The following is a 24786-nucleotide window of genomic DNA, read 5'->3' as shown; positions in this document are numbered from 1 at the left end:
ATACGTATAATCGTTATTGAGCAATAAATCCATATGATGAGTGTTGCCATGGTTTCGCAATCACGTCATCTGAAATATAACATGTATTGGTTTTATATCTTTGTCGGTGACTTGATGTCATTAACCCATTAAACTCCTGAATCAGCATTTTGCTCTGTTTATGTGTGTTCTATATATTTTGAATCAGAAGGACGTAGCGCAACAACTCGTGATTTGGGTTATAAATTTTGAAATACATGTAGCAAGGTCACATTGGCGTCCAAACTTTAAGTTGAAGAGGCATCATTACGATAACGACGATTAAAATGTCCTTGTGAGATCACTGATAAAGTCGTGACGTGAACATGTAATTTTAATGTTGTTGTTTTACACTATGTACTGTGTTTTGATGACTACATTGGACTATGCTTTATCATGACAAGAAATTACCGTTTTGTAGAACACATCTGAGTAACAATGAAATTCTCTAATACGCATTTTTTTTAACTTTTGGTTAATTTTATTTCATACATTTTATTTTTTGACAACTGTTTTAACTATCGTTATCTGGGTTTTCGTGATTGTCGAAACTATAAAAAAAACTAACAGCAAATAAACAATACAAATAAAATATATGAAAAAAATAAGAATAAATACCTATTTAAAAAATACACCGAATGAACTTTAAAATGTGTGAATGTTATTAACGACACGTTTTCCATTTCATATGCAACCTTCAAAAGAATATTAACAATTAAATCAGAGTTTGTTTTCCTTAAAAAGAGTGGAATCATTGCCATCGCTAACTTTGACAATGGTTTAATGAATGAAGTATCGGAGGTGGATTGATTAAAGAAGACGCCCTCTGTAGTTTCGCCAAATTTGTGTTGATGATGTGCTTTCCCGGAGCACTTCTTCTCTCAAACACAAATTTTGAAAATGTGTGGAATGTAACGCGTGTTTCATCGTATAAACACATGTCGTCACAGTGCTATGTGCTAAGAAAATTGACAATCAAAACGTGATGCGACTGTGTCAATAGCATGTACGTAGCTCATCATAAATTACCTTAAAGCGGAGGGGTCGTCACCTGCGCACGCGCGGGAATTGAGTCCCAAGCGACGATAACAACGCACGCTAAAAACGCAAAGGCTCATGGGTAGACGCTCGTTTGTAAACAACGACACGCTGTGGCCGTTTGCCACATCACGGTTACTAAAAACCGTGGCCACATGCACAGGTGCCGATTCCCCGCTTTAATATTTGTAGAAAATGAAAAACAAAAACCCAAAAAACGCTTATCTTCAGTGATTTGAACTTGAACTATACCATCCGTCTCAGTGTGAACAAACTAATAAAATGTCACAAATTTCTGGATCCGCCAGTCACGGTGATACGAGCTATGGTTGGTAATCCCGTGGCGCTCACATATTTAAATTTATTTATTAGCAGAAATGAACATGGCTACAAATAAAAATATACTCATGACTATGACTGGAGTTTAGTATTAAAAAAGAGAAAAAGACCGTTCGCGTGGGGTGGGTGGTGCAAACAGATCACGATTTAAAAATTTGGAATTAGAATTCTTGAGAAGAGTGAAACCAAATAATACTAAAAATAAATTTAGAACGTACAGAGAATTCCACCAACTTGAAAGCACCAAATTAGAAAGTTCCCATATAATATTAATAACTCAACACTACGTGAAGACTTAACAAAAAATTAGGATCTCTGAAAATTGAAACTGGTCGTCACTGTAAAATCCATGTGAGAGAATTGTGATATTTGCAACCCCCAACAAATTGAAGACGACAACATTTTGTGATGTTCTGAAAACAACCCCATTAACAAACTTGAAGAAATAAATTGTTCATTGAAGCAGAGACACATGTAAATAATTTCTTAGCCAAGAAGGAAAATAACAAATTTATTGCCATTATGTCAATTCCTCTTGCCAAGTATTTAACACTTGTTTTGAAATAAAACAACAACGCGAACTTCATACTTTCTGTTGAACTGTGAAATTTCGTATTTTTGAGTTTGTTCTTAGTTTGTATTTTCTGATCTATAACCTATTTCAGTCCTCCGGGGGTTGTTATGTGTTATCGATTGAAGAATTAAAAATGCGCCCGCATACATCCACGTATATGCACGAAACACAAACTGATATGTGACCTAAAAAGTATCGCGATGTTATTTAATATTTTATCTTTGTCACTATTCCTAGCGATCATGAGTGATCGGCCCACGCACATTTAGTAGAAACGGCTCTTCCCACAGGTGGTTTCATCTCGGCACTGGAGTGATTAACATTTACCCATAATTCATTCCTAGTTGCCCATGACGTCACGCACTATCATGGAGGCCTAAAGCAGTCATCGATCCTGAGCACTACTATCCGGAATATATGGCGATTTCTACAGCCGGGATGGCCTCAAAAATTGTCTTCACCACCTTGATTGTGACGACGATATTACTAAATATACCTGGACATTCAACAGAAGGAGTTCCGGTCAAAAGTGAGTACGAAAACATTGATGTTTTTAATTTGTTTTGGGGTCCCTCTAAGGTAAAGCCATACGTTACGGTCGACACTAGTACTATCACTAATATCAGCTGCGATGGCAGACGCCAATGACAATCAACTTTCTAATGTTATATTTTCATTGAGAATCCCTCAAAATCTACAAAATCGTTTCTGAGCCGATATTTCTTCTGGTATTGTATATATAAATGGTTTTTATTGTTTAGCAAACGTGCATTTGTTACGCGACTACGTCAAAAAATATCGTTCGTTGACGTTGAATATGTCGGTAAAATGCCGGCGTAAAATGTACGTACGTACGTGCGTGGGTTGGGTTCACATATTTTTTTTATCTAAGCTGGCGTAATAAATCTGCTATACACCATATCCTGACATACAACCTTACCAGTGAACCCCATGGAATATTAATGAAACAAATTTTTGAGTCGTGATTGTACTTGCAAGTAATAAATCGCGGTAAACACGTTTTCCGGGTTGTTGGTTGTAACGCAACACACTCAAGTCAAAGCCATTCATGATTATGCGCCCGTTACAATGAACAGTTCTTTCAACCAATATGAATGGAATACATGTACAGGCTGTTTGTCGTACGCCTGAAAACAATCACCGTGTTTCAGCAAAAACAACAACAAAAATGTAAAATGCAGAAACTTAAATTTAGATGACAAGATATTATCATTTGGACAATCCATCAAATTCAAAATAATACCGATTTAATCAAATTAATCTCTGCTTTATTTATTTAACTTAGATAATATTTAAAATATTTGTTGTCAGTCAGTCAGTCATGTCAGTCTGATCTTTAATTTAATCACAGATTTATGACTAATTTGAATAATACAGTTTGAAATTTCCACATTCTGTTTGGTAGATACCCTAAAAAAACATATGTGTATACCTGATTTAGAAGGGAAAATAATCACTAGGTTTAATTCTAACAAATTTGATGTTGCCAAGATATTCACTGGCTTTTTAAATTCCCTGAAGGAAACAATAAATTCTCTTGTAAAATATGAATATTCACTGGGTTTTAATTAAGCAAATTTAGCCATCAACAAAACAAAACAAGTGAAAATTAAACCCAGTGAATAACTAAGCCATACATATATTTGAAACACACATATTGGAACCATAGCTTTGAATTTTGGTTTTATAGATATTTTATCCAATATGATCGGAAAATATTTCCTGATATAAAATGACCTGACATTTTTCCATTTATTAAATCAATAATTTGTATTGATAATATGCAATTGTTCTCAGTGTCCTTCATGAATATAATTTTCTGTCATGCCTTTATCAGTATAATATAATATAATTATATTTGATACATTATTTTGGCTTGTGGTTCTGACGAGTTACAACAATACAATAAACAACCCTTTTTCATGTTCAGTTCTGAATACTGTAGAAGTATTAATTGTCACTGGTTTTTAATTTCATGATAATGTATTTACCGTAAACAATACTTGTGTGTGAGTATTTTTGTTTTGAAACGATGCGATCATAACATAACCTCTTTAAAAATTAGCACAACAAATATAGTGAAAATATTGCTCTTTATTTTAGGCCCCCTCCCTCCCAATTGAGCTTGGTTCACTCTCAAAATAGTGATTTTATTGCGAAATCATTAGCAGTGGACATGTGTTGCAAGTGTGAACACTAAATCCCAGTATTTTATTGACACTTTATTGAGTGATATCACAAACCTATATGGTAAAAGTGTTGATTGTTGAATCAGGCTCAAATGTTCGCTACTCAAATTGTTATTCAAGCAGAGGTTCAGTGCTGCAGGCATTTTCAATCTGCGCTGTGTTTTATGTTTTTGAAATATATAAAGGTCAGGAACTGTAACCAATTCGGCCAAATTATTTGTGTTTTGGCAATCAATTAACAACCAAATTGCAGTAAAGTACAGACAATTTTAGAATACCATTAGGCAGGAAATTAGATATTTTTTTGGGTGGAACCATCTCAATTGAACTAAAATCATTACGTCTCCTAGTAAGATAAGTGAGTGTTGCTAAATGTATTTATGAAACATTGACTTTGAGAACAAGAAACATTATTTTATTTTTATACTGAAATACAGTCACTTATAATTTGACAAACCATATATAAAGCCGTACATCGTTTTTGAAGTTAATTAAAAATGGTGTAGAAAGAATAGGTCTCATTAACCTAACTGCCTAGGAGTCATGCATTCTGCATGTCCAATTTCCAATTACACTATAAATTATCAAGTTAATTTATTATAATGATTCATGAACAAAATTGAATCTGATGTAAAAACAAGAATTTCTCAGAGATTGGTGTTTTTTTTAAGAAACTTAATTGTGTACTCTGAATTTGCTCCCATCATCATTTCAGAAAATTTTTTTGTTTTCATTATATACTGTACAATTTACCTACCGGTAATAAATTTGTTAATAATTGAAAAATAAAGTCATTATTTGGCTTTGATTGTCAGTTTTGACCACATGTTTTAAAATATTGATGCCACTTTTAACTAGTAAAGTACTTTGTAGATTTTGATATGTACAATGATGCTAGTTGATAGTGGCAGTAACACAAACAAATTTGAAATATTTAAAAGAACTCTTCCCTAATGTCAGCAGGAAACAATTTATGTTAGCAGCGACTAGTAGAGTGATGTTTCCCTTTTCAAGAAGATTATTGGAAACAGGAATTGTTTCCTTTTAGCTAAGGTCTCCTTCCGCTGTTCACAAAAAAATCCACATGTAATTTCCTGTTCTAGTTTAGATTTACCATGAAATTCATCAGACAGGTACTATAATATGGGATATCTCAGGTGACGAAAGTTAGTATGGCTGGAATTGCAACAAAGGGTATTGGGTTTGTTAAGCACTGGTTCTTGATAAATGGAAATTGTCGTACAAGCCACATTTAAGCAGAAAATGTTTGGTTTGCGCAAGACCTTAACAATACTTTGTTTTTGAGTAAAGTTTTAATGTTCAAATTGTTTGAGAGTCATACTTTTGTAACTAATATGAAATTATGGTCATTTGGTTCAAAAGTATCAAACAAATCATAGAAAAAAACATAAAAATAGAGAAATTGTTGCTCTAAAGCTTTTATGTGAAAAAATCAAAGGGTTAAGAAAAATTTGACTTGGTGTACAATATGAAAATATCAGTGCTGGTAGCTTTGAAAAATCACAACATATTGGGAACTCTAATGCAACCTTCCAGTAGCAATGAAAAAAAAAAACATCTTCACTTCTGATATACATATTCTGAGTCTTGGATATCAACATCCAATGTACATTCAGAAATTGTCAACATCAAAATGAAAAAATGAACAAGAGGGAGCACACACAGGCAAGGGAGTGGAGCGACCAAGCTAGCACAGAAACAACATGGCGGATCAACCTGGAAACAGAAGGTTTCTGCATCGTTTTAATGGTGTATCTATCGCCATTGAAATATTTTTGGAGTAATTTCAGTGTATTTGGTGTCCAGACACATTGTCAGCTGGTATTGCTGGGAAGTTTTCACAGAGAAAAAAATATTTGAGAAAGATTTCATGTTGTACGGCAGCACAGAAGTGTGCGGCTCAAGAAATATATTTATGACTTTGAAGTTCAATGGGCAATTCGGTAAGAGGGCGCCAACCGAAAGTATCAGAGCGCTGCGTCCCTGTTCCCCGGTTTAGAAAAACCCCTGATTACATCATATGGATTGGTTTGCATCTATGAGTCACAGTGAGAACGAGTCACAGTGAGAACCGCAACATACACACAATATTTTGTCACATTGCGTCACCTGCTGCTTGTTTCGCTTACTGCGGAGGCTTACAGCAGCAAATGTGTTAAATAAAATAAAATGATATTACCAATTTATTAGCTTACCAGATGTCTACTGAGTCGAGACTGTAAATAATTATTTTGTTTCACCAGGAACAAGATTATTTCCTATAAGCTACATCCTTGTTTCCCACACTTAACTGCTTTTTGAATACTTCCAGTAATAACTCAGGTAGTTTGTGCAAGCAGTCTTGCATTAAAATTGCTTTATTTCCCGCACTTTAAAGTCTGTGTATATGTACTCCTGTACCGAAAAATAACAGATCTATGTATTATCCCTGACAATCCGGTTGAGGTCTCAATGGAATTCAAACAAATTAAGTTGTGAAGCGAAACCTAAAGCAATCTATTGTACTCTTTGAGTCTGATTACCAGTAATACCTGCTATTTCTTTCTTAATTTGTCCGATTCTTTCTGTTATTTTAAATACATGAAGTTATTCAAATATGATTAGACCAGTTCTTATTCACTTAGGAAACCCTTCCAATCATTTATCTGGTATTCCTATAAAAATATATGTTTGAAATTTTGCCCATATTGCTATGTTAACCTTTTAAATTGCTGCTAATGTATTTTTGCTATATTTGACATATTTCTATGTACCGTATTTGCTCTAGAATACAACCTTTATTCCTGTTGTACCCATATTTGAGGTTATATGAAAAATACAACAAAGTAATAAATTTTGAAGACATGAAAAAAATAACCAACTAGAACAATACAGGAAAAAACCAAACATGAGGCTATAATTTCTAGAAAAAAACAACCTTGTTTAATTTGTATTGAAGCGGCTGTTTGAAGCATTTCACTTTTAATTGAATGTACGGTACTTGTATATTATAAAAACAGTTTCAAATGTGTTTTGCCACATCATTTAGAATATTTTCTCCCATATTGTTAAAAATATCACTTTATAATAACCCAATGTTTTTTTTTTGTCTTGAGTAATATTGTATTTTCTAAACAAAATTTCTCATTCTTTCTTATATAACTGACTTGACAGCAAGAAATGTTGTTCATTTTCAATTTCATTAATTTCACAAACTGAACATTTCCTATATGAGATTGGTACATTATTGTATCTTCCCATTTCAATCTGTATGCGATGTGCACTTGTTCTTAGTTTGGTCATTGCTGGGTTTGTATTCTAGTGAAAAATCTGTTTATAATTTTCTGTACGTTCTCCATTTAATTGTATGGTTTGTTCTTTTGTCGTCATTGTACATAAATTTGAAGTACATCCCCATGTAGAATATTTGTCCAGGGTATTTGAAACCAAAATTGTAATATAACTATAAATCCATCGTTTTATATTGGCTCTTAAATTAAATGATGGTCTTCGTATCAAATACCCTAAAAAAGTGTTGACTATTAAAAATATGACTTATTTTGACCATAGACAATATGTGTACCTCTCTGTTTACGTACCGTAATCCCGCGTACTAATGGAACAAAATTTGCCTATTGTCTATAGATTTTGATCAACATTTTTGAAAAATAATATGGGAAAAAAAGAAATACACAGCAGTATTTCCTGATATGTGACAAAAATATGATTTGTTTTTTTAATGAGTTAATAATTATTAGTGGTAAATTTGAAATTTTTTTGGTAATTAGTGCCTACACCTGTGTCACTTTCAATTTCAATTTTTGTTATTAATCATAGTTAGCTGTTATATGCAAAAATTCCTCAGCTAAAATAATTATTCTGGATGTACATTTGTAATTACTAAAATAACGACCTGATTTGTAGAATAACAACCTGGTAAATAGTGTTAGTAATAAACACCCAAATGAATATGGTAATAATACCTCAGGTGGTGCATATGGTCAGTAAAATATTGTGAATAGTGTTAGAGAAATAATACCAAGGTGAATATTATTAGTGAAATATTACCCTGGTAAGTATTGTTCATAAAATAATAAAATGTTATTAGGGAAATAATACCTTGGTGACTATTTTTCATAAAATAATACCCAGGTGATAATACACTTGTAAATATTGTCAGTGAAATAATACCCAGGTGAATGTTTTTAGGGAAATAATAGCTTGGTAACTATTTTTCATAAAATAATACCCAGGTGAATATTGTTAGTGAAATAGTGCCCTGGTGATAATACACTTGTAAATATTGTCAGTGAAATAATACCCAGGTGAATATTGTTAGTGAAATAGTGCCCTGGTGATAATACACTTGTAAATATTGTCAGTGAAATAATACCCAGGTGAATATTGTTAGTGAAATAGTGCCCTGGTGATAATACGCTTGTAAATATTGTTAGTGAAATAGTACCCAGGTGAATATAGTTAGTAAAATAATAGCCTGGTTATACCCCAGTGAATTTGTCGTACACAAGAGCATTTAAGTTAATAATACATGTACTTTATAAAAGTTTGTGGAAATTCTACATGGCCATATTTATAATACTCGTGGGCATTATAATGTAGTAAATTCTGTTACCCGAAAAGCCCCTGTGAATTTAATGTAAATAACGTAATTCAGACATTGTTAGATTTGTGTTTATATGAACTCATTTCATGGTCACATGTTTTTTATGTCATCGTCATTGTTTGTCATCTTCAAATTAAGCTAGGTGCGTTTTACATTTTGACAGGTGGGATTGAACATTAAGAAACAAACTTACTGTGCGGAAAATTGGTTTCTTATGAGTATCTGTTGTTAAATCATTCAGACTGCAGAAAATTGACATTTAATTTGGCGGACCGCAATCACAATAAATCCATTTACTGAAAGGCAACACTGTAGCAGATTGCTTTGAAATTTGGTTCATTATATGGTAGCAGCAGGTAATTCCATAAAATAAGTGTTTCCTCTTTTAGATGTAGAGTTTTTGGTGAGTCTAAGCATTCAACACATCATGTGATAACTCATGATATTGGTACATCATGATAATTTTAAGGAAAATAAAACAAATTTCATTTCCACATTTGATGTTTTAAACTACCATTCCGATACAAGATCGTTTTATTGTCCCAGCTGCTAATGTGTTATCAATTTAATTTGGAAAATTATTTTCCAAAACGTCATTCGATGATGAATTCATGCATTTTGAATTCAGATTTTATATGCACTGACACTCAGTCTGGTGCGTTTTAATTTGCTCAATGTTGCTACTCCGTGTAAACACTGAAATTCGTTCAGCTATAATTTACATACTAATGTAATGTATGATGTCACTGATGATGTCACTGCTAAAATTTATACATGTAGATTACATTGTTTTAAATAGAGGTTGTCGTGATGCAGTACACGTTAAAATGTTGTATAAATATTGTATTTTTTACATATTGTAAGTGTCAAACGTGATACGTGACCACCTGATAATTTGTGAGCGCTGCGTTTACAGGGATGGAAAACTAGCTAACTTCCCTGAAAAGATATGCTTTGGAATTTTTGTCTTTAATACACACATATGTATGCAATTCTAATTTTAATCTGACTAAAAGTACCAGGATGTGTGACCTCAAGGGGTCAACCATATGGCTTTATTCATTGAAACCCAATTAGATCGTGAAATTGATTTTCAGTTTGCAATGAAAAACAAGTAAATTAGATTACACGTTTCCACCTGAATTTATGTCGGATTCTTGTCAAGATATGCATAGATTATATTTCGAAAATGGTTTATGGATTTGAATTCTAAATATAGGTAGAAACATTCACATACTGCCAACATTTTTGGAAAATTTGAATTTTTTTGTAATGTTCTCTCACTTTCAATATTATTTCTTTACCAAACAGAATCAGTAAAGTGAATCTCTTTCCCGAAATGTTGTTCCTGAAATGATCAAATCGTGAAAATCAGTCAAAATAAAGCGGCTTACAGTAGTTGGGATAGTTCGCCCTGTTACCATAGTTGCTTTAATTTTTTTATCCTGATGAAGTGCCAAAGAGATTAAAGAAAGATAAAAGGAGTTTTACATACTCGTCATTATTTCACTCATGCTAAATTATGGCAACAAATGTTGACAATGCTTGGTTGGAAAACAAACAAAATTATTAATACCCTAATGTAAAACAATATAATATCAATATGTTATGTAATTTAACCTTTTCACCACCAGACTTTTTTGCCCAAATTTGTCTGCACTTGTTTATTATATTCTTCAGTATTTATTGAAATGAGCCCTATTTTAGAGCCAACTGATGAAATATTCAGTTTTTACTCAAAAATTTTGGCTATTTTTGTCCCAGTCTTCTGAAGAAAAGTGCAGACTATAAACAGCACTATTTTGTGAATTTGTGATGAAAAGAGGGAACTGGTGGTGAAAAGAAAAATCAGTATTTGCTCTATTAGAAGCATGAACTACTGAAAACATAAGAATAAATAGATCTTTCAGACTTTGTTGCTAAAAATCCCATCAAAACAAACATTGTTTGGCAGCCATGCACATCTGTTGGTGACATGCTTTTAATTTATTTCATGATACCGATATATCATTCTGACTCTAGAAATAACAAGGCAAATAAATACGTAGACAGATTTTGGAAATGATAAAAACAAGATATTTGCACTTAAAAGCACAACTCACTGTGGAAAACTCTTATCTTTGTGACATGCTTGTTGACATTTTACGTGGACTATTCAAAACACAGTTAGTGAGATTTACTGTGGGTGGGTGGCTCAGGTGTAATGCCATTCGTGTACTGCTAACTCGTTATAACTATATTCACGCAAAGTTTTATAATTCTTTTGAGGGTACTAATATTGCATGATTCATTTACTTGGATTGTCCTATTCCTGTCGTCTCTTTAAGAGATATTTCTCATTGCCTATTTAATCAATATTTGGCAATTCTGATGCTTAGTCTGTTTTTTGAGTTTAGTTTCACCAGTCAGAATTTTGTTCGCTCACATTTTGTAATAAATGCGTATTTGTCTGTGTGTTGGACATATTAAATTGATCGAACATTTGATTAATTCAATGGAACCATGCTTACCAAAAATTGATAAAATATTTTGAGAAAAGTTTGGAAATGTTAGAATTTTGGCAAATAAATTAGCAGCCACGGTAGCATTGATTTTATTTATTGTATGATTCATATTATGATTTGCATATCGGTTATGTTACATTGATGATGTAGATTTGTATAGAGTGGAAGCTAGTGGCTACATAAATATAAAACTGCTTCAGTTGGCAGTTTTCAAAATTAAAAGTTACAATGACCCATCCCTTATTGTACATTTATGTCACATATCTGCCGATAAAAAAAACATTCGTCTTCACTAACTAATCAGTTTTGTTTCTGAAATCATTGAAATTCCATAGACTAATTTAATTTCAATTTTATTTATCCTTGAATTCGTAAGTCTGTGTCAGATAATGTTTACAGTAGAGTTGCTCGTTACTTATTTATTTACCGGTACCTGCTGTCAAACATGAAAACCTGTTCAGCTAGAATTAAGCAATGTGTTTATATTTCTGTCTGTTCGCACATGTGTCTGTGTTTATGTGTACGTCGTGACGAGATTTGTGACCTCAGCAATTATATAAAAAGCACTGGATAACGATGCTAATTTTAATTTGTGTATTTATTTCAAGGTTCTTTGCAAAAAATATTGTTTGTCGTGACTACTTCACTGAGTTCAGCGAATTATGGAAATTTTACATATTTCATATTGCACTTTAGTATTTGAGAAATGCAAGTCTTGAAAATAATTGACACTGACAGTAATTGCTACATTCTTGAGATACACTGAAAGGTTTCATTTCTCCACAGGGCTAGTAATTCTTGTCAAAGTATATTCTCTGTGAGACAGCCATATGCAATTTATTTCAGGTGCTAGTCGAGTGTGTTTATGAACAAATCACTTTTGTACATTTGCAACATTAGCTACACGTATGTCCATGTTAGGAGATCTTGGTACACGCTGAATATTTTTTATCCTTCATGTTCGCAAAGGCATTTAGCAGTTCCCTTCATCGCTACCTCATGTATGAATAAGTATATGTTGTCTTACGGTAATTAAGTTTACCTCCAAGGGCATGATTTTGATTCATGCCAAACGTTAGGCAGTGAATCTCTGCACATGCCAAGTTTTGATCCTGACTCTATTTTTAGCATGCACCGACTCAGTTGGGACTATTCACAGTCGTGTTTCGACACATGCTGACTTGATTCTGATTCTCAGCACATGTCAAGACGTGTTACCTAAACCCCACTATTGCTAACACATTGTCATTACATCAGTTAGATTTAGTGTTTAGTGATTTAGTGCAACAATGTTGCTCTGCAATTGGACGTGTGCTGCTTCTAATGGTGTGAATATGGTACCAACCACCTTTGAGAAATATATTTCTAAACAAATAGACACTTTCAAGGCATTTTGAATTGCAGTAAGGGCACACTTTGCACAGTTGTTGGATGATTTAGCAGGGGTAGAAATACCCTGGTGCACACTGCACTATCACATAGATTATCAGCTAGTACAAGTAAACTCAAAATATAATGTGCACGCTGTGCATGTAGAAATTAACACAACATTTTCTCATTATATTCACTAAGTTTAAATTAAGTTCAACCAACATTGTAAGACAACTAAAAAAAAGCAAATTAATCCTTTCGTGATCGCATCAAACGAGAACCCGTAAATTTTATTTAAACTTTAAAAGTGGTGCATTTCACAACAAGTTAGTGCAGGTGAATTTCAAATTCAACATGCACACTATGCATGCAGGGAAAAATTTCTATTTCAATCCCTGTTTAGTCCTCAGTTGTTTGAGTGATCACTGCTATCGAAATGAAATGATTTCTTGTTTAGTTTATTTAACACATAAGAATGTTAATTAACATTTGTTCTTCTGTCTGTATTGTCTCTCCAACTTCCAATGATTCAAAGATTTTTTTATTTGACATTGACAGTGATTGAAATGAAAGTAAAAGAGTGGTACACTGTATTTGAACAAATGAAACATAGATCTATTCTTGAAAGCATTGCATGGCCTCACACACAATTAACTCTCTTTGGGGAAACTTTAGTTGTGTTGGCACAAACAGTACAATATCCTTTTATTTTCAATAAAATTTACCCAAAAATCTATAATAGTCAGTTTGTTAAAACTACAACAATTGTTTGAATAATTTTTTTTTTTTTGGCAAGAATATTTTAAATTTAATAAGTGACCTACATAGTAGTGTGTATGCGCTGATATAATGTAAAATATGAGGGTTATTTTTTTACTGCAACAGGAAGTTCAAACATATGTGTCTGAGTAACAGAAAATGACTAATTGGTTGAACCTTCAAATTTGATGAAAAAACTATTAATACTTTGAGTTTGATCATTAGAAACTTACCGGGGGGAGGGGGGGGACATAACAAAAATGCACAGAGAAAATTTTGAAAAAAAAATCCTAAAAGAAGAACAGAATTGATAAAAAGAAAAACATTTAATAGGAAAGAAACTAAACAATTGGTTATGACACGGTTGTCTCGGCTAAAATAAACCTTTCTCAAAACTATCTGAAGGTAAGTAACTTGTACAGTAATTCTGCCATCTCTCCAGCCAAAGTTACCAACGGTCAACCGCCTTACTAGTATAATTTATTCAACCTGTAATTTTTTTTACTGGTTTTAGGTTTTCAGTTTACGTAATTTAGACCCTAAGGTCCTCTGATTATTATTAGATATTTTTTGTTTTGAAATACAAGGAACATAACCTTGTTGAGACTTCATCTTTGGGTCCTTGCCAAATTAATTGTAATCCACCCACTCATCCAATCAGGTTGTGAAGTATGGTATTCATACTCACTGCTGATTTTCATCTCTCTAATGAATGTAGCTTGCAGTCCTTTTCATATCGTCCTTCATTTGGAAATTACATTCCATCTTCTAAATCTGTAGCTTTTGAGAAAAAGATCTATTTTAGTTGATATTATCCAGAGGTTTTTTATCACTAATTTTTTTTGGGGGGTGGGAGTGGGTGGACTATTCCATTTTAGATGGAGGAAGGATGATGTGGCTGGAGGGCATCTGTAAATAACCTAATTATTGTATCGGTAAGCTCTGAAATCAAGAAGTCACCTTGGAATCATTTTCGAAGCCCTTTTGATTGCTGTTGTTGATTATTTTGTGTTGTTGTAGAATGGCAGTGCTTAGATGATATACATGTATACATAATACACAGGCACAATACTTAGGATTATGCAGTTTTAAGGGTTGAATCAGTGATAGGGGTAGGTTACATGTAGGAGGTCCTAGGTTTGGGTTAAATTTAGAAAGAGAAAATAGTTTCTAGTGTCTTTGACATTGTGTGGGGTTTTAAACATTGTTAGATTAATAATAATTCACTGGCATACTATTCACAATGATGGTTTTCCAGTATACCAAACTCTCCCCCCCCCCCTTGTTGTATACAAATGCTATTTCATTAATATCACCCAATTTTATCTGACAAAAATTGATTAATTATAATACTTTGAGTGGTAATGAATTAGTGACTTTAATTCGATTGATATGGATCTATGTGTGAAATACAATATGCTGTTGATGAATCACAATGGACGAGTTACGATTGACGTCAACGGAAATAAATCTTTCTTTCCTGGCACAGTGCACTTCCATCTCTCTATTCATACCCAATTTCTCATCATTGCAGACAGTTTAGAAAGTGTTACCTTCGCTAATTGGTGAAAATGAGTTGATAGTTGATAATGTCAGCAATGTCATCGGTTTATTTGAGAGTATTGGTCTTGCATGCCTTGCGTGATTGACAGCAACCAGGAATGCATAATCCCAACTGTGTGCATTATGTATTCAGTTTTGCACATGTATGAGCTTCCATGCTAATATTGCTAACAGTTTCTGTAAATACCAGTAGACAATAAAAACAGATCAGCCAAAGAACATGCCATTTTTTTTTTTTATTTGCTTAAATATTTTAAAATTGCATTCCTGCATTTGCTGTTTTGTAACAGCTGCGTGAAAAAATGGAGGAAAATCTGATTAAAATATTTTTCTAAAATTAGCAAATTTTGACATAAAATCATTCATTGAATATTATAAATCCAAATCTCAACATTGTCTTCATACTTTATAGTCAAAACTTACTACTAAGGGTAATTAAAGTAAAACACTGGTTATTAATTAGTATCCAGTAATTACAAAAATAGGACTGGTAGGGGTCCTATGTTATTTTGTCTAAAAACTTCTGAACCCCAATTTGGATATTTAATTCCAAAATATAGAAAATGGTCAAACATTCAATGTATTTTCAGTATAAATGAGATAACAAGAAAAACAGTTTGTTGGGTATACCACTTGATATTTCCCAGAAATGCTCCATACATCTGTTTGCCTACTTGATGACATATTGTTGATGTGTTTCTCTTAAGTGCAATGTATGTATCATAGGCAGCCAACCACTTGTGTGCCTGTCATTTTAGACAAAGTACAAGTACAAAATTTCATTTGACAGGCAAAATCTAACTTTCATTGAAAATAACCTGTAAATTACAAATTAAGCATGAATAACAAGCAAAATAATAGACTATAAGTCTATAACTAGTAACTGCTATTTTTCATTTCGATGAAGTTTTTAGACAGGCACTTTTAATTTGTTATACCTTGTACATGTATACTGCATCGCTATTTTCATTGAAGGAATGATTCAGTGAAAATAAAATCCTGTGAATATACCTTTTTTTCTATATTTTACATTAAACTTGTCAAAAATCAGTGAAAATAAATTCTATACAAAACACCCAAACAGTCTTTTCAGTGAAAATTAATGAGTTAAAATAAAGTATTTTACAGTACCAGGCCTAAATGTATAATATGTTGAAGAATATGTCAAACTTAAAAAAATATTAATTGCACAGCCTCTTGGGTCTCATACAAGTCTAATGTTGATTTATGACCTGTCAGTTTTTTGCTAAAAATTATAATAAATTACCCTAAATCTGTCAATTTGAATTAATCAACATGAAAGTGGTGTCCCTTTTTTTTTGTATACTTTTACTTTTATTACCATTAGAATTAGTACCAGTATTTCTTCTTGTGAAATTACTGTTAACGTTTCATTTGCTTATAAATATGAATATTAAAATTATATGTTGATTATACGCTGTATACTTTTATTTGGTATCAAGATAAATCTATACACTATACGTGTATCTGTGTAGCTGACCTCATCTCAGCACCTCTTGTTATGTGGTCAGTCTTTCAAAAAGTGGGTAACTTTGAAATATTGAAGTTAGCTATCATAAAAGCGAGAAATAACTGAAAATAACATACTGTAAAATTTGTATTAGAAACCACTGCCTCAATAAAATGCAACAGAGGGAATGCGGCTTCTATTAGAGCATCTATGAATTTTTGGTTGTCAATTATTCAAAAAGATTGGGTGCGACTTTTATTAGAGATGCGGCTTCTAATACAGATTTTATGGTACTAACCAAGCAAAAAAATAATAACACATATTTCGCCCATGTTAGTACTCTACTTCAAGTAAACATGGTGGGGCAGCTTTCTTATCTTATCACTAGGGTAAACAAAGAATCCTAATGTTAAAGCGGAAGGGTCGTCATCTGCACATGTGCGTGAATTGAGTCCAAAGCGACGATAACAACACGCGATAAAAATGCAAAGGCTCATAGGTAGACGCTTGTTTATAAACAATAACACGCTATGGCCATCTGACGCATGCGCAGATGATGACTCCCTCGCTGTAAACTATTAGTGTTTTGAAGATTATGAAAGGTGTTTAATATGATTATGTAAACCATTGTTAAAATCAGGAACTATTAATTTGGGTTTCGTTTGTCTGTGTGTCTAGATTCATTTCTTAGACATGTTTTGACCAATCACATTCAAACTTAACATACCATGTATGATGACTCGCATTCAAATATGTATATCAATTTTCATTAGCATTGGATCTAGTATCGCTAACTAGTGGCATTTTGGTTCTCAAAATTTCTAAAGTCTGATACTTAACATGTTTTAGGGCCATTCCTTGGAGATGAACAGGGCTTTGTTTCATAATCATGCATATAATGTTACAGGCCATATTATTTTTGATATTTGAACAAAAACTCCCTATCGGTGGCCATTTTGTTTTTATTCATGTGCCTGCCAATTCCTCACTAATGTATTGCCTGATTTTGTTGAAAGTTTGCATACAAATACTATGCTCTTAGGTAATACCATAGGTTGTGTTACTTGTGATTTGATCATATTTGTTGAATTGACAGCCAGGGTTTATACCAGGATCATACATACAGGGTTACAGATCACAGTACTAATTAGCCAAATAAATATCCACATTTCTGGTTTGCTGCTAGTGATGGAATTTAACTTTAAACACAGAACAGGCACTTAGCATTGTCAGTACTTGTTTTGTTTTTTAAATATTTTTTGCATTTCTAAATACATGTATATTTGATACATGTAGTATTGTTGAGCTACAATTTAATATCATGAGATTGTAAAGAAGAAAAAAATGCCAAAAAATTAGCTACAAACCTGGCTTTCATTCTAAAAAGGTCAATGCAAAAGTACTTAAAAGATTGTGTCTGATTGGCTACACAAACATAATACCTGACAGACAGACCAATCAGATTGCAGCTTGTTTAACAGTTTTTTTTCAACATATCAAATTCTTTCCTGTATATGTGTTTCTACTCAAATATTTGTTTATACAAATTCTAGCAACGTTCAATCAAGCAGAGTAGTCTTATAGAATTTAAAGATTATTGCTGATGATATCGATTCTTCTACTTAAGATAAAACTTAAATCCACTTTCTTATTAAATAATTCATACATTTTGTATGTATCCTCAGTGGGTGTATTTTCATCTCATCTGTCCATTAGTGCTTTGTGACTACTTGTTTCACTTGCTTTTAAGTTTTAACACTGGAGAATTATTCACTGTATATTGTATGAGGCAGTACCTGGTCTTATTAACCAATCCTGATGTGACCATGATGTAGTGTAGATGTTCGAATTTCGTGTAAATAAACATTGTATTTTACACGCGTTGTATACGTCGCTATGAGTCCCATACCGAACAGGGTGCAGCACGACGACTGTCGCCGTTTAAATTATAAGTTACAGAAAACAATTTTGCACTAAAATTTTGATGGACAACAGTAATGCAATAATTACTCACTGGTTTTTATAATTTCACTATATTTGAAAATAAGAAAAATCTTCCAAATTAAATTCATTTGAATCCATGTAAAATAACAATAGAGAACTTGATGTTTTCCTGCAAAGTCTGTGAACTTAAAAACCCTCAAAACATCAAAATATTGAAATTAAATGCCAATGAAAATAAATAGTTTTACAGTAATACCAGATCTGATGTATTATTTCTTTCAATCTTGTGTTACTGATGAAGCATGTACTTATTTCAAAGTTTCTACGTAGTCCTGTAGAGAAGGTGATGGGTTACCCAGGTAGCAATTTATCAAGACAATCAAACTGTGACGGTTTTACATGATTGAGCTAACCTTTTCTGGTAATCTTAACAGGAGTCTGTCTGGAAAGCGTTGAGATAATAAATCATGTGTTTGTAACTTTCAACAGAATTTCCAGTACATTTATGTGGCAAATATCAAAATGAGTTTTGCACGAATTTAAGAAACGCCATGATTGACTGTAAATCAATCAGTGTTCTCTCACAAGGGATGGGTAAGCTGAAGGTCAGAAAACCTGAGAAAACACAGTTAATCAGATGAGGTGTATATGGTTTTGTTGCCAGTGAAGTGATTGATAGAGACAAGGCATTCTTTTATGTTAAGCTTGAATTGAGAAATGATGATTTGGCTAATTTTTTATTGTGAAAAAAGTCAGCAACAAACCTTTATTTAGATCACATTTCTATGTAAGAGAGTTATGGAGAGTTATAGTTTTAAAGTTTCATAAACATATGAATGTTGATAATAACAAGGATATTGCACAAGTGCGCCCTCTATGGTACTTCAATATTCCACCATTTTGTTTCATATTCACAGCCATATGCAAGGACCACCTTGATTAGGCACATGTTTTAGAGTCCCTTCACATGAGATTTATGTATTTTACCTGTATCAAATAATGTGACCTTTCAGTAGAATCAGGTTTGTGTGAATCAGATAATTGGTGTCATGTGTGTTGTAGGTTAGAAAATTAGAAAAAATGGGAAACCAAACTTGTTGCCATAACTGATTATTCCTGATGAATAGGGAAGAATAATTGAAGCCAAAATCGGTAACAATACAAATTGTTGAATTTGGGGGCATTTGTGTAATAGGTGTATAAATTTAAAGAAAAAAATAAGTAACTCTTATTTTGGGTGACTATTTGATTGTCTTTGCTACATACAATGTTTACTTCATAATGGAAGTTACAGACCCTTCAATTTATCTACCCTTGTTTAAAACTATTGATTATCAATCTGTAATTGTGGCTCATTAGCACGGTCATGGCCAATGTGGCTTAGTTCCTCACTGATAATAGTGCAATTACTGAAAACAAATCTCCCTTCATCATTAACCAAATCCTCAGTCCTGTTGCAGAAAGCTAACACGGTATGTCCTAATCATCTCTCAAGTGACAAAATATGGTTCTCTTTCCTTCCCTCCAACATCAATGCAATATCGGTTTGTTTGTTCAAGTGTGCTAAATCAGTTCGGTTTTTCTTCCTTTCCTCAACGTCCGTGTAATTATATATATACATGTATATGACAGTTTGGTTGTTGTTTTTTTAATCACCCTGCAACATCAATGTGCTCTCAATTCAATTGTTCTTTCCCCTCAACAGTGCAATATCAATCAGGTTGTTCAAACATCAGTTGTTTTGCGATTCTTCCTCCAACGTCAGTTTCCTATCTATTCGGTTGTCTTATGATCATTCCTCCAACGTCAGTTTCCTATCAATTTGGTTGTCTTACGATCATTCCTCCAACGTCAGTTTCCTATCAATTCGGTTGTCTTTATACAAACATTCCTCCAACGTCAGTGTCCTATGAATTTGGTTGTCTTACAAACATTCCTCCAACGTCAGTGTCTTATCAATTTGATTGTTTTACGATTCTTCCTCCAACGTCAGTTTCCTATCTATTCTGTTGTCTTACAATCCTTCCTCCAACGTCAGTTTTCTATCAATTCAGTTGTCTTACAATCCTTCCTCCAACGTCAAGTTTCCTATCAATTCAGTTGTCTTACAAGCATTCCTCCAACATTACTGTCCTATCAATTCAGTTGTCTTATGATCTTTCCACCAAAGTCAGTGTCCTATCAATTCAGATGCCCACAACCTTTTCCCCAATGTCAGTATCTTATCAATTCAGTTTTCCATCGGTCCTTTCCCCAAAGTCAGTATTGTATCAATTCGATTGTCTTACGATACTGCCTTCAACGTCAATGTCCTATCAATTCGGTTGTCTTACAATACTTCCTTCAACGTCACTGTCTTATCAACATAGGTTGTCTCACGATCCTTCCTTCAACGTCAGTTCCCTATCTATTCGGTTGTCTTACGATCATTCCTCCAACGTCAAGTTTCCTATCAATTCGGTTGTCTTACAATCCTTCCTCCAACGTCACTGTCCTATCAATTCGGTTGTCTAACGATCATTCCTCCAACGTCAGTTTTCTATCAATTCAGTTGTCTTACGATCCTTCAACCAAAGTCAGTGTCCTATCAATTCAGATGCCCACAACCTTTTCCCCAATGTCAGTATCTTATCAATTCAGTTTTCCATCGGTCCTTTCCCCAAAGTCAGTATCGTATCAATTCGATTGTCTTACGATACTGCCTTCAACGTCAATGTCTTATCAATTCGGTTGTCTTACGATACTTCATTCAACGTCACTGTCCTATCAACATAGGTTGTCTCACGATCCTTCCTTCAACGTCAGTTCCCTATCAATTCGGTTGTCTTACGATCATTCCTCCAACGTCAAGTTTCCTATCAATTCGGTTGTCTTACAATCCTTCCTCCAACATCACTGTCCTATCAATTTGATTGTCTTACGATCATTCCACCAAAGTCAGTGTCCTATCAATTCAGATGCCCACAACATTTTTCCCAATGTCAGTATCTTATCAATTCAGTTTTCCATCGGTCCTTTCCCCAAAGTCAGTATCGTATCAATTCGATTGTCTTACGATACTGCCTTCAACGTCAATGTCTTATCAATTCGGTTGTCTTACGATACTTCCTTCAACGTCACTGTCCTATCAACATAGGTTGTCTCACGATCCTTCCTTCAACGTCAGTTCCCTATCTATTCGGTTGTCTTACGATCATTCCTCCAACGTCAAGTTTCCTATCAATTCGGTTGTCTTACAATCCTTCCTCCAACGTCACTGTCCTATCAATTCGGTTGTCTTACGATCATTCCTCCAAAGTCAGTATTGTATCAATTCGATTGTTTTACGATCCTTCCTTCAACGTCAATGTCCTATCAATTCGGTTGTCTTACGATCCTTTCTTCAACGTCAATGTCCTATCAATTCGGTTGTCTTACGATCCTTTCTTCAACGTCAATGTCCTATCAATTCGGTTGTCTTACGATCCTTTCTTCAACATCAGTGTCCTATTAATTCAGTCGTCCAACAATCATTTCCCAAATGCCAGTGTCATTATCAATGCCTTACAGTCAGTAAAATTACTTTAAGGGCTGTGCTGCGATAATGACCAACCTAAGGCTTAAAAGTATAGGCTTGTTGACATAAACATTTCAATGGAATTAGTATCTATTATTCATAAATATTGGTTGCTTTAACTCTGACCTGCATTGTAACATAAATCAGCTTTATATAAATACACACTGACAGTAAAATTTATTTTACTCCCTTGACAATTGAGAGGTTACTCTCTAGCAATCAGTAAAAATCTCCACCCGAAGCAGTTTTCCTTTTCAAAATTGATTCTTTTCCCATTTGTATATTTACAAAGAATAGAAGTCAGGAAAAAGATTATTTACACAAAGGTTTTTTTAATTTTTAAAACAATAGAAATCAGTGATTTATCATCAAAATACAGTAGTAATTTGAAATTCTGGTTTCTAAGAACCATGTGAAACCATGTGCTTAGGATTAATTTATTTTCCTGAGATCAATGTATTTTTTAATTTCTATTATTTTTAATGATTTCAGACGGCGTATTCACTTGGATTTGCATACCGGTATTTATTTTGCATAAACAGAGATTTTTTCACTCACTTTTCAACATGGATCAAAAACAGAAAACAGTACTTTGGGCTAGTTGTTGGGACCCTCCTGATCAGTATGACAAGACTACCCCTACATGTGCAATATATGAATTTGGTTTTGTCAAAGTCGAGTTTGTGTTGTTTCCTCGACTTTAGCTGTTTTCACCGACTCTTCGACCAGCATTCCACATCAGCTTACACAAAGCTCATAGAAATGAATTGTAGAGTGGTGCACGTCTTGGAAACATTGAACGCTCTGTGACGTAGCTCCTCCTAAGAAAGTATTGGGCGGGAACAAATTTTGTGCATATAATTGGATAATTAATAGGATATGCCAAATATGTTATCTGCTATGCCTTCACTTCTTATTTTAAATTGGTTAAAACAACATATAGGTCTACAACAGGGAATTGAGATTCAGTCTCATGGAATCTAGGATATGTTCCATTAATGAGTTTGTCAGCTCCCTCGAGAATGATGTACATTAGACAACCAAACAAAAACTTGAAGAAAGCTTCCTCACTTGCCGATCGTAAATCATTCCCTCACTGCTCATCAGATGATTATATCTGATTATCTGTTGTTTTTTGAAGTCGTTTGATGGGAGTTTGCGTAGCTTAATGACGCCTTGACGTACCTGCATGTTCTTTCATGTCTACCTTTCTGATCTGATAAGATGACTTCGTCTGCCGAATGCATTGCAGCTTTTCCCACAGACGAAATAAAAAACATTTTCGTTTTTTTTTTTATGTAACATTGTATTTAAAACTATATCATGTTTTTATCCCAAAATTATCTCTGCTTCAGCGCACAGTATACTTAAGTACTGCAAAACAAAAGCAAAATAACTGTTACTATGAAAACCTACATAGATATACCTGGGTTGTTTTAAAACTGGAATGTTGAGTTATATCATTGTTTTCTTCCGTCAATCCAAAATTAGAATTAGTCTTTATATAAACTTAACCTTTAGAACATTCACATTTAATATGTTGCATGGTATAAAAAAGTAAAATGAAAAAAGTAGAGAAAGGTTTTAAAACAGTCTGGTAATGTCCAAGGCTCAACTGGCAGTACCGAATAACCGTTAAGTCGATCTAGTAATTCCATTTGTAAGCAATCAAAAGATTTATCTGAGATACTTATCGAATGAAATGAAATCCCATTAAATGGTTAAAAAGTGATTTCCCAAGAAATGTTGTGCGATCAATCTCCGTGACAAACTGAAATTGCAGTTTTAGAATTGAGTTGAAATGGAAAAACGTTGGTCTGATAGTTAAACATTCAATATGGTTGTCTGAATAGCTCCTAAAAAATAAGAGAAAAATACGAGTTCCATTTTGTGAATGTATCTACAAAACTGTATTAGGTAATTATAAACCATCAAGTAGTGTGGTGGTCTTTCCATCAGTCATATTTTTTGAAGTACTCAATATAAATTTGTGCATATGCAAGAAAGTGAGTGACCTTTACTGTATCTTGTTTTTTGAAGTACATCTTACTTGTTTGCAAGTCTCGGCATTTTGTGTGACATATTTTCGCTATATTATCCTGAGCAAGTATGAGTTTCATATTTGTTGTGATTGTCACATTTTATAAAATACATGATTGCACAAATTGAGTTCTAAATTTTGTCAGTTAATTAATTAATTTGGCTTGAAATTTCAAATATGAAACAATGTTTGTGAAAGGTCAAAATTTATTTTAACTAATGCATGTAGGTATTAATAGTTTGAAATAGTGTTTGTGATTGGCTGTAATGATTTTAGCATACATGGCAGCAAGATTTTGAAACAATGTTTGTGATTGGCTGGAATGATTTTAGCATACATGGCAGCAAGATTTTGAAACAATGTTTGTGATTGGCTGGAATGATTTTAGCATACATGGAAGCAAGAATTATTTAATAATAATTTGAAACAATAATTTTGTATAGTCTAAAGTTTGAAAAATACTTTGAAACAATGTTCTTGATTGGCAATTAAACTAATAGGTAATGAATTTAACATTCAATGAGATAATTGTTTGAACAATGTTTAAATGAAAAAAGGTCAAACTATCACGGAATACAAGGTCATATTATCAATTGAGATTAAAGTAATTATCACATTGCAACTTGAGTTATCTGTTGCAAAGTAGTTATTATTTAATATTAGATTAAAAACGAGCTAACTGATATTACCCTGTGTTCATACTTTGACATTTACTGCACTGAGAAAAATTAGTCAAATGGTGAAAAAGAAATATTTAAATCATGTTATCATTTT

The 24786-nt window shown here is 33.2% G+C and overlaps 1 protein-coding gene across 1 annotated transcript in view; it reads left to right on the top strand.

The window, feature by feature from the left end:
* The first annotated feature begins 2326 nt into the window (after window positions 1-2326).
* Window positions 2327-24786, top strand: part of LOC100375894 (neural proliferation differentiation and control protein 1-like) — an 89244-nt gene continuing 66784 nt past the window's right edge. Inside the window, exon 1 of the mRNA XM_085492425.1 lies at window positions 2327-2498. Within this exon, the coding sequence (XP_085348551.1) occupies window positions 2387-2498 (112 nt within the window). The 5' untranslated portion in view covers window positions 2327-2386. The remainder of the gene's footprint in view (window positions 2499-24786) is intronic.

This window comes from Saccoglossus kowalevskii, chromosome 17 (assembly GCF_978046115.1).
Source record: "Saccoglossus kowalevskii chromosome 17, keSacKowa6.1, whole genome shotgun sequence".
Lineage (NCBI taxonomy): Eukaryota > Metazoa > Hemichordata > Enteropneusta > Harrimaniidae > Saccoglossus > Saccoglossus kowalevskii.
The sequence above is the reverse complement of the archived record's forward strand: the minus strand, read 5'-3'. Positions and strand labels throughout refer to the sequence as shown.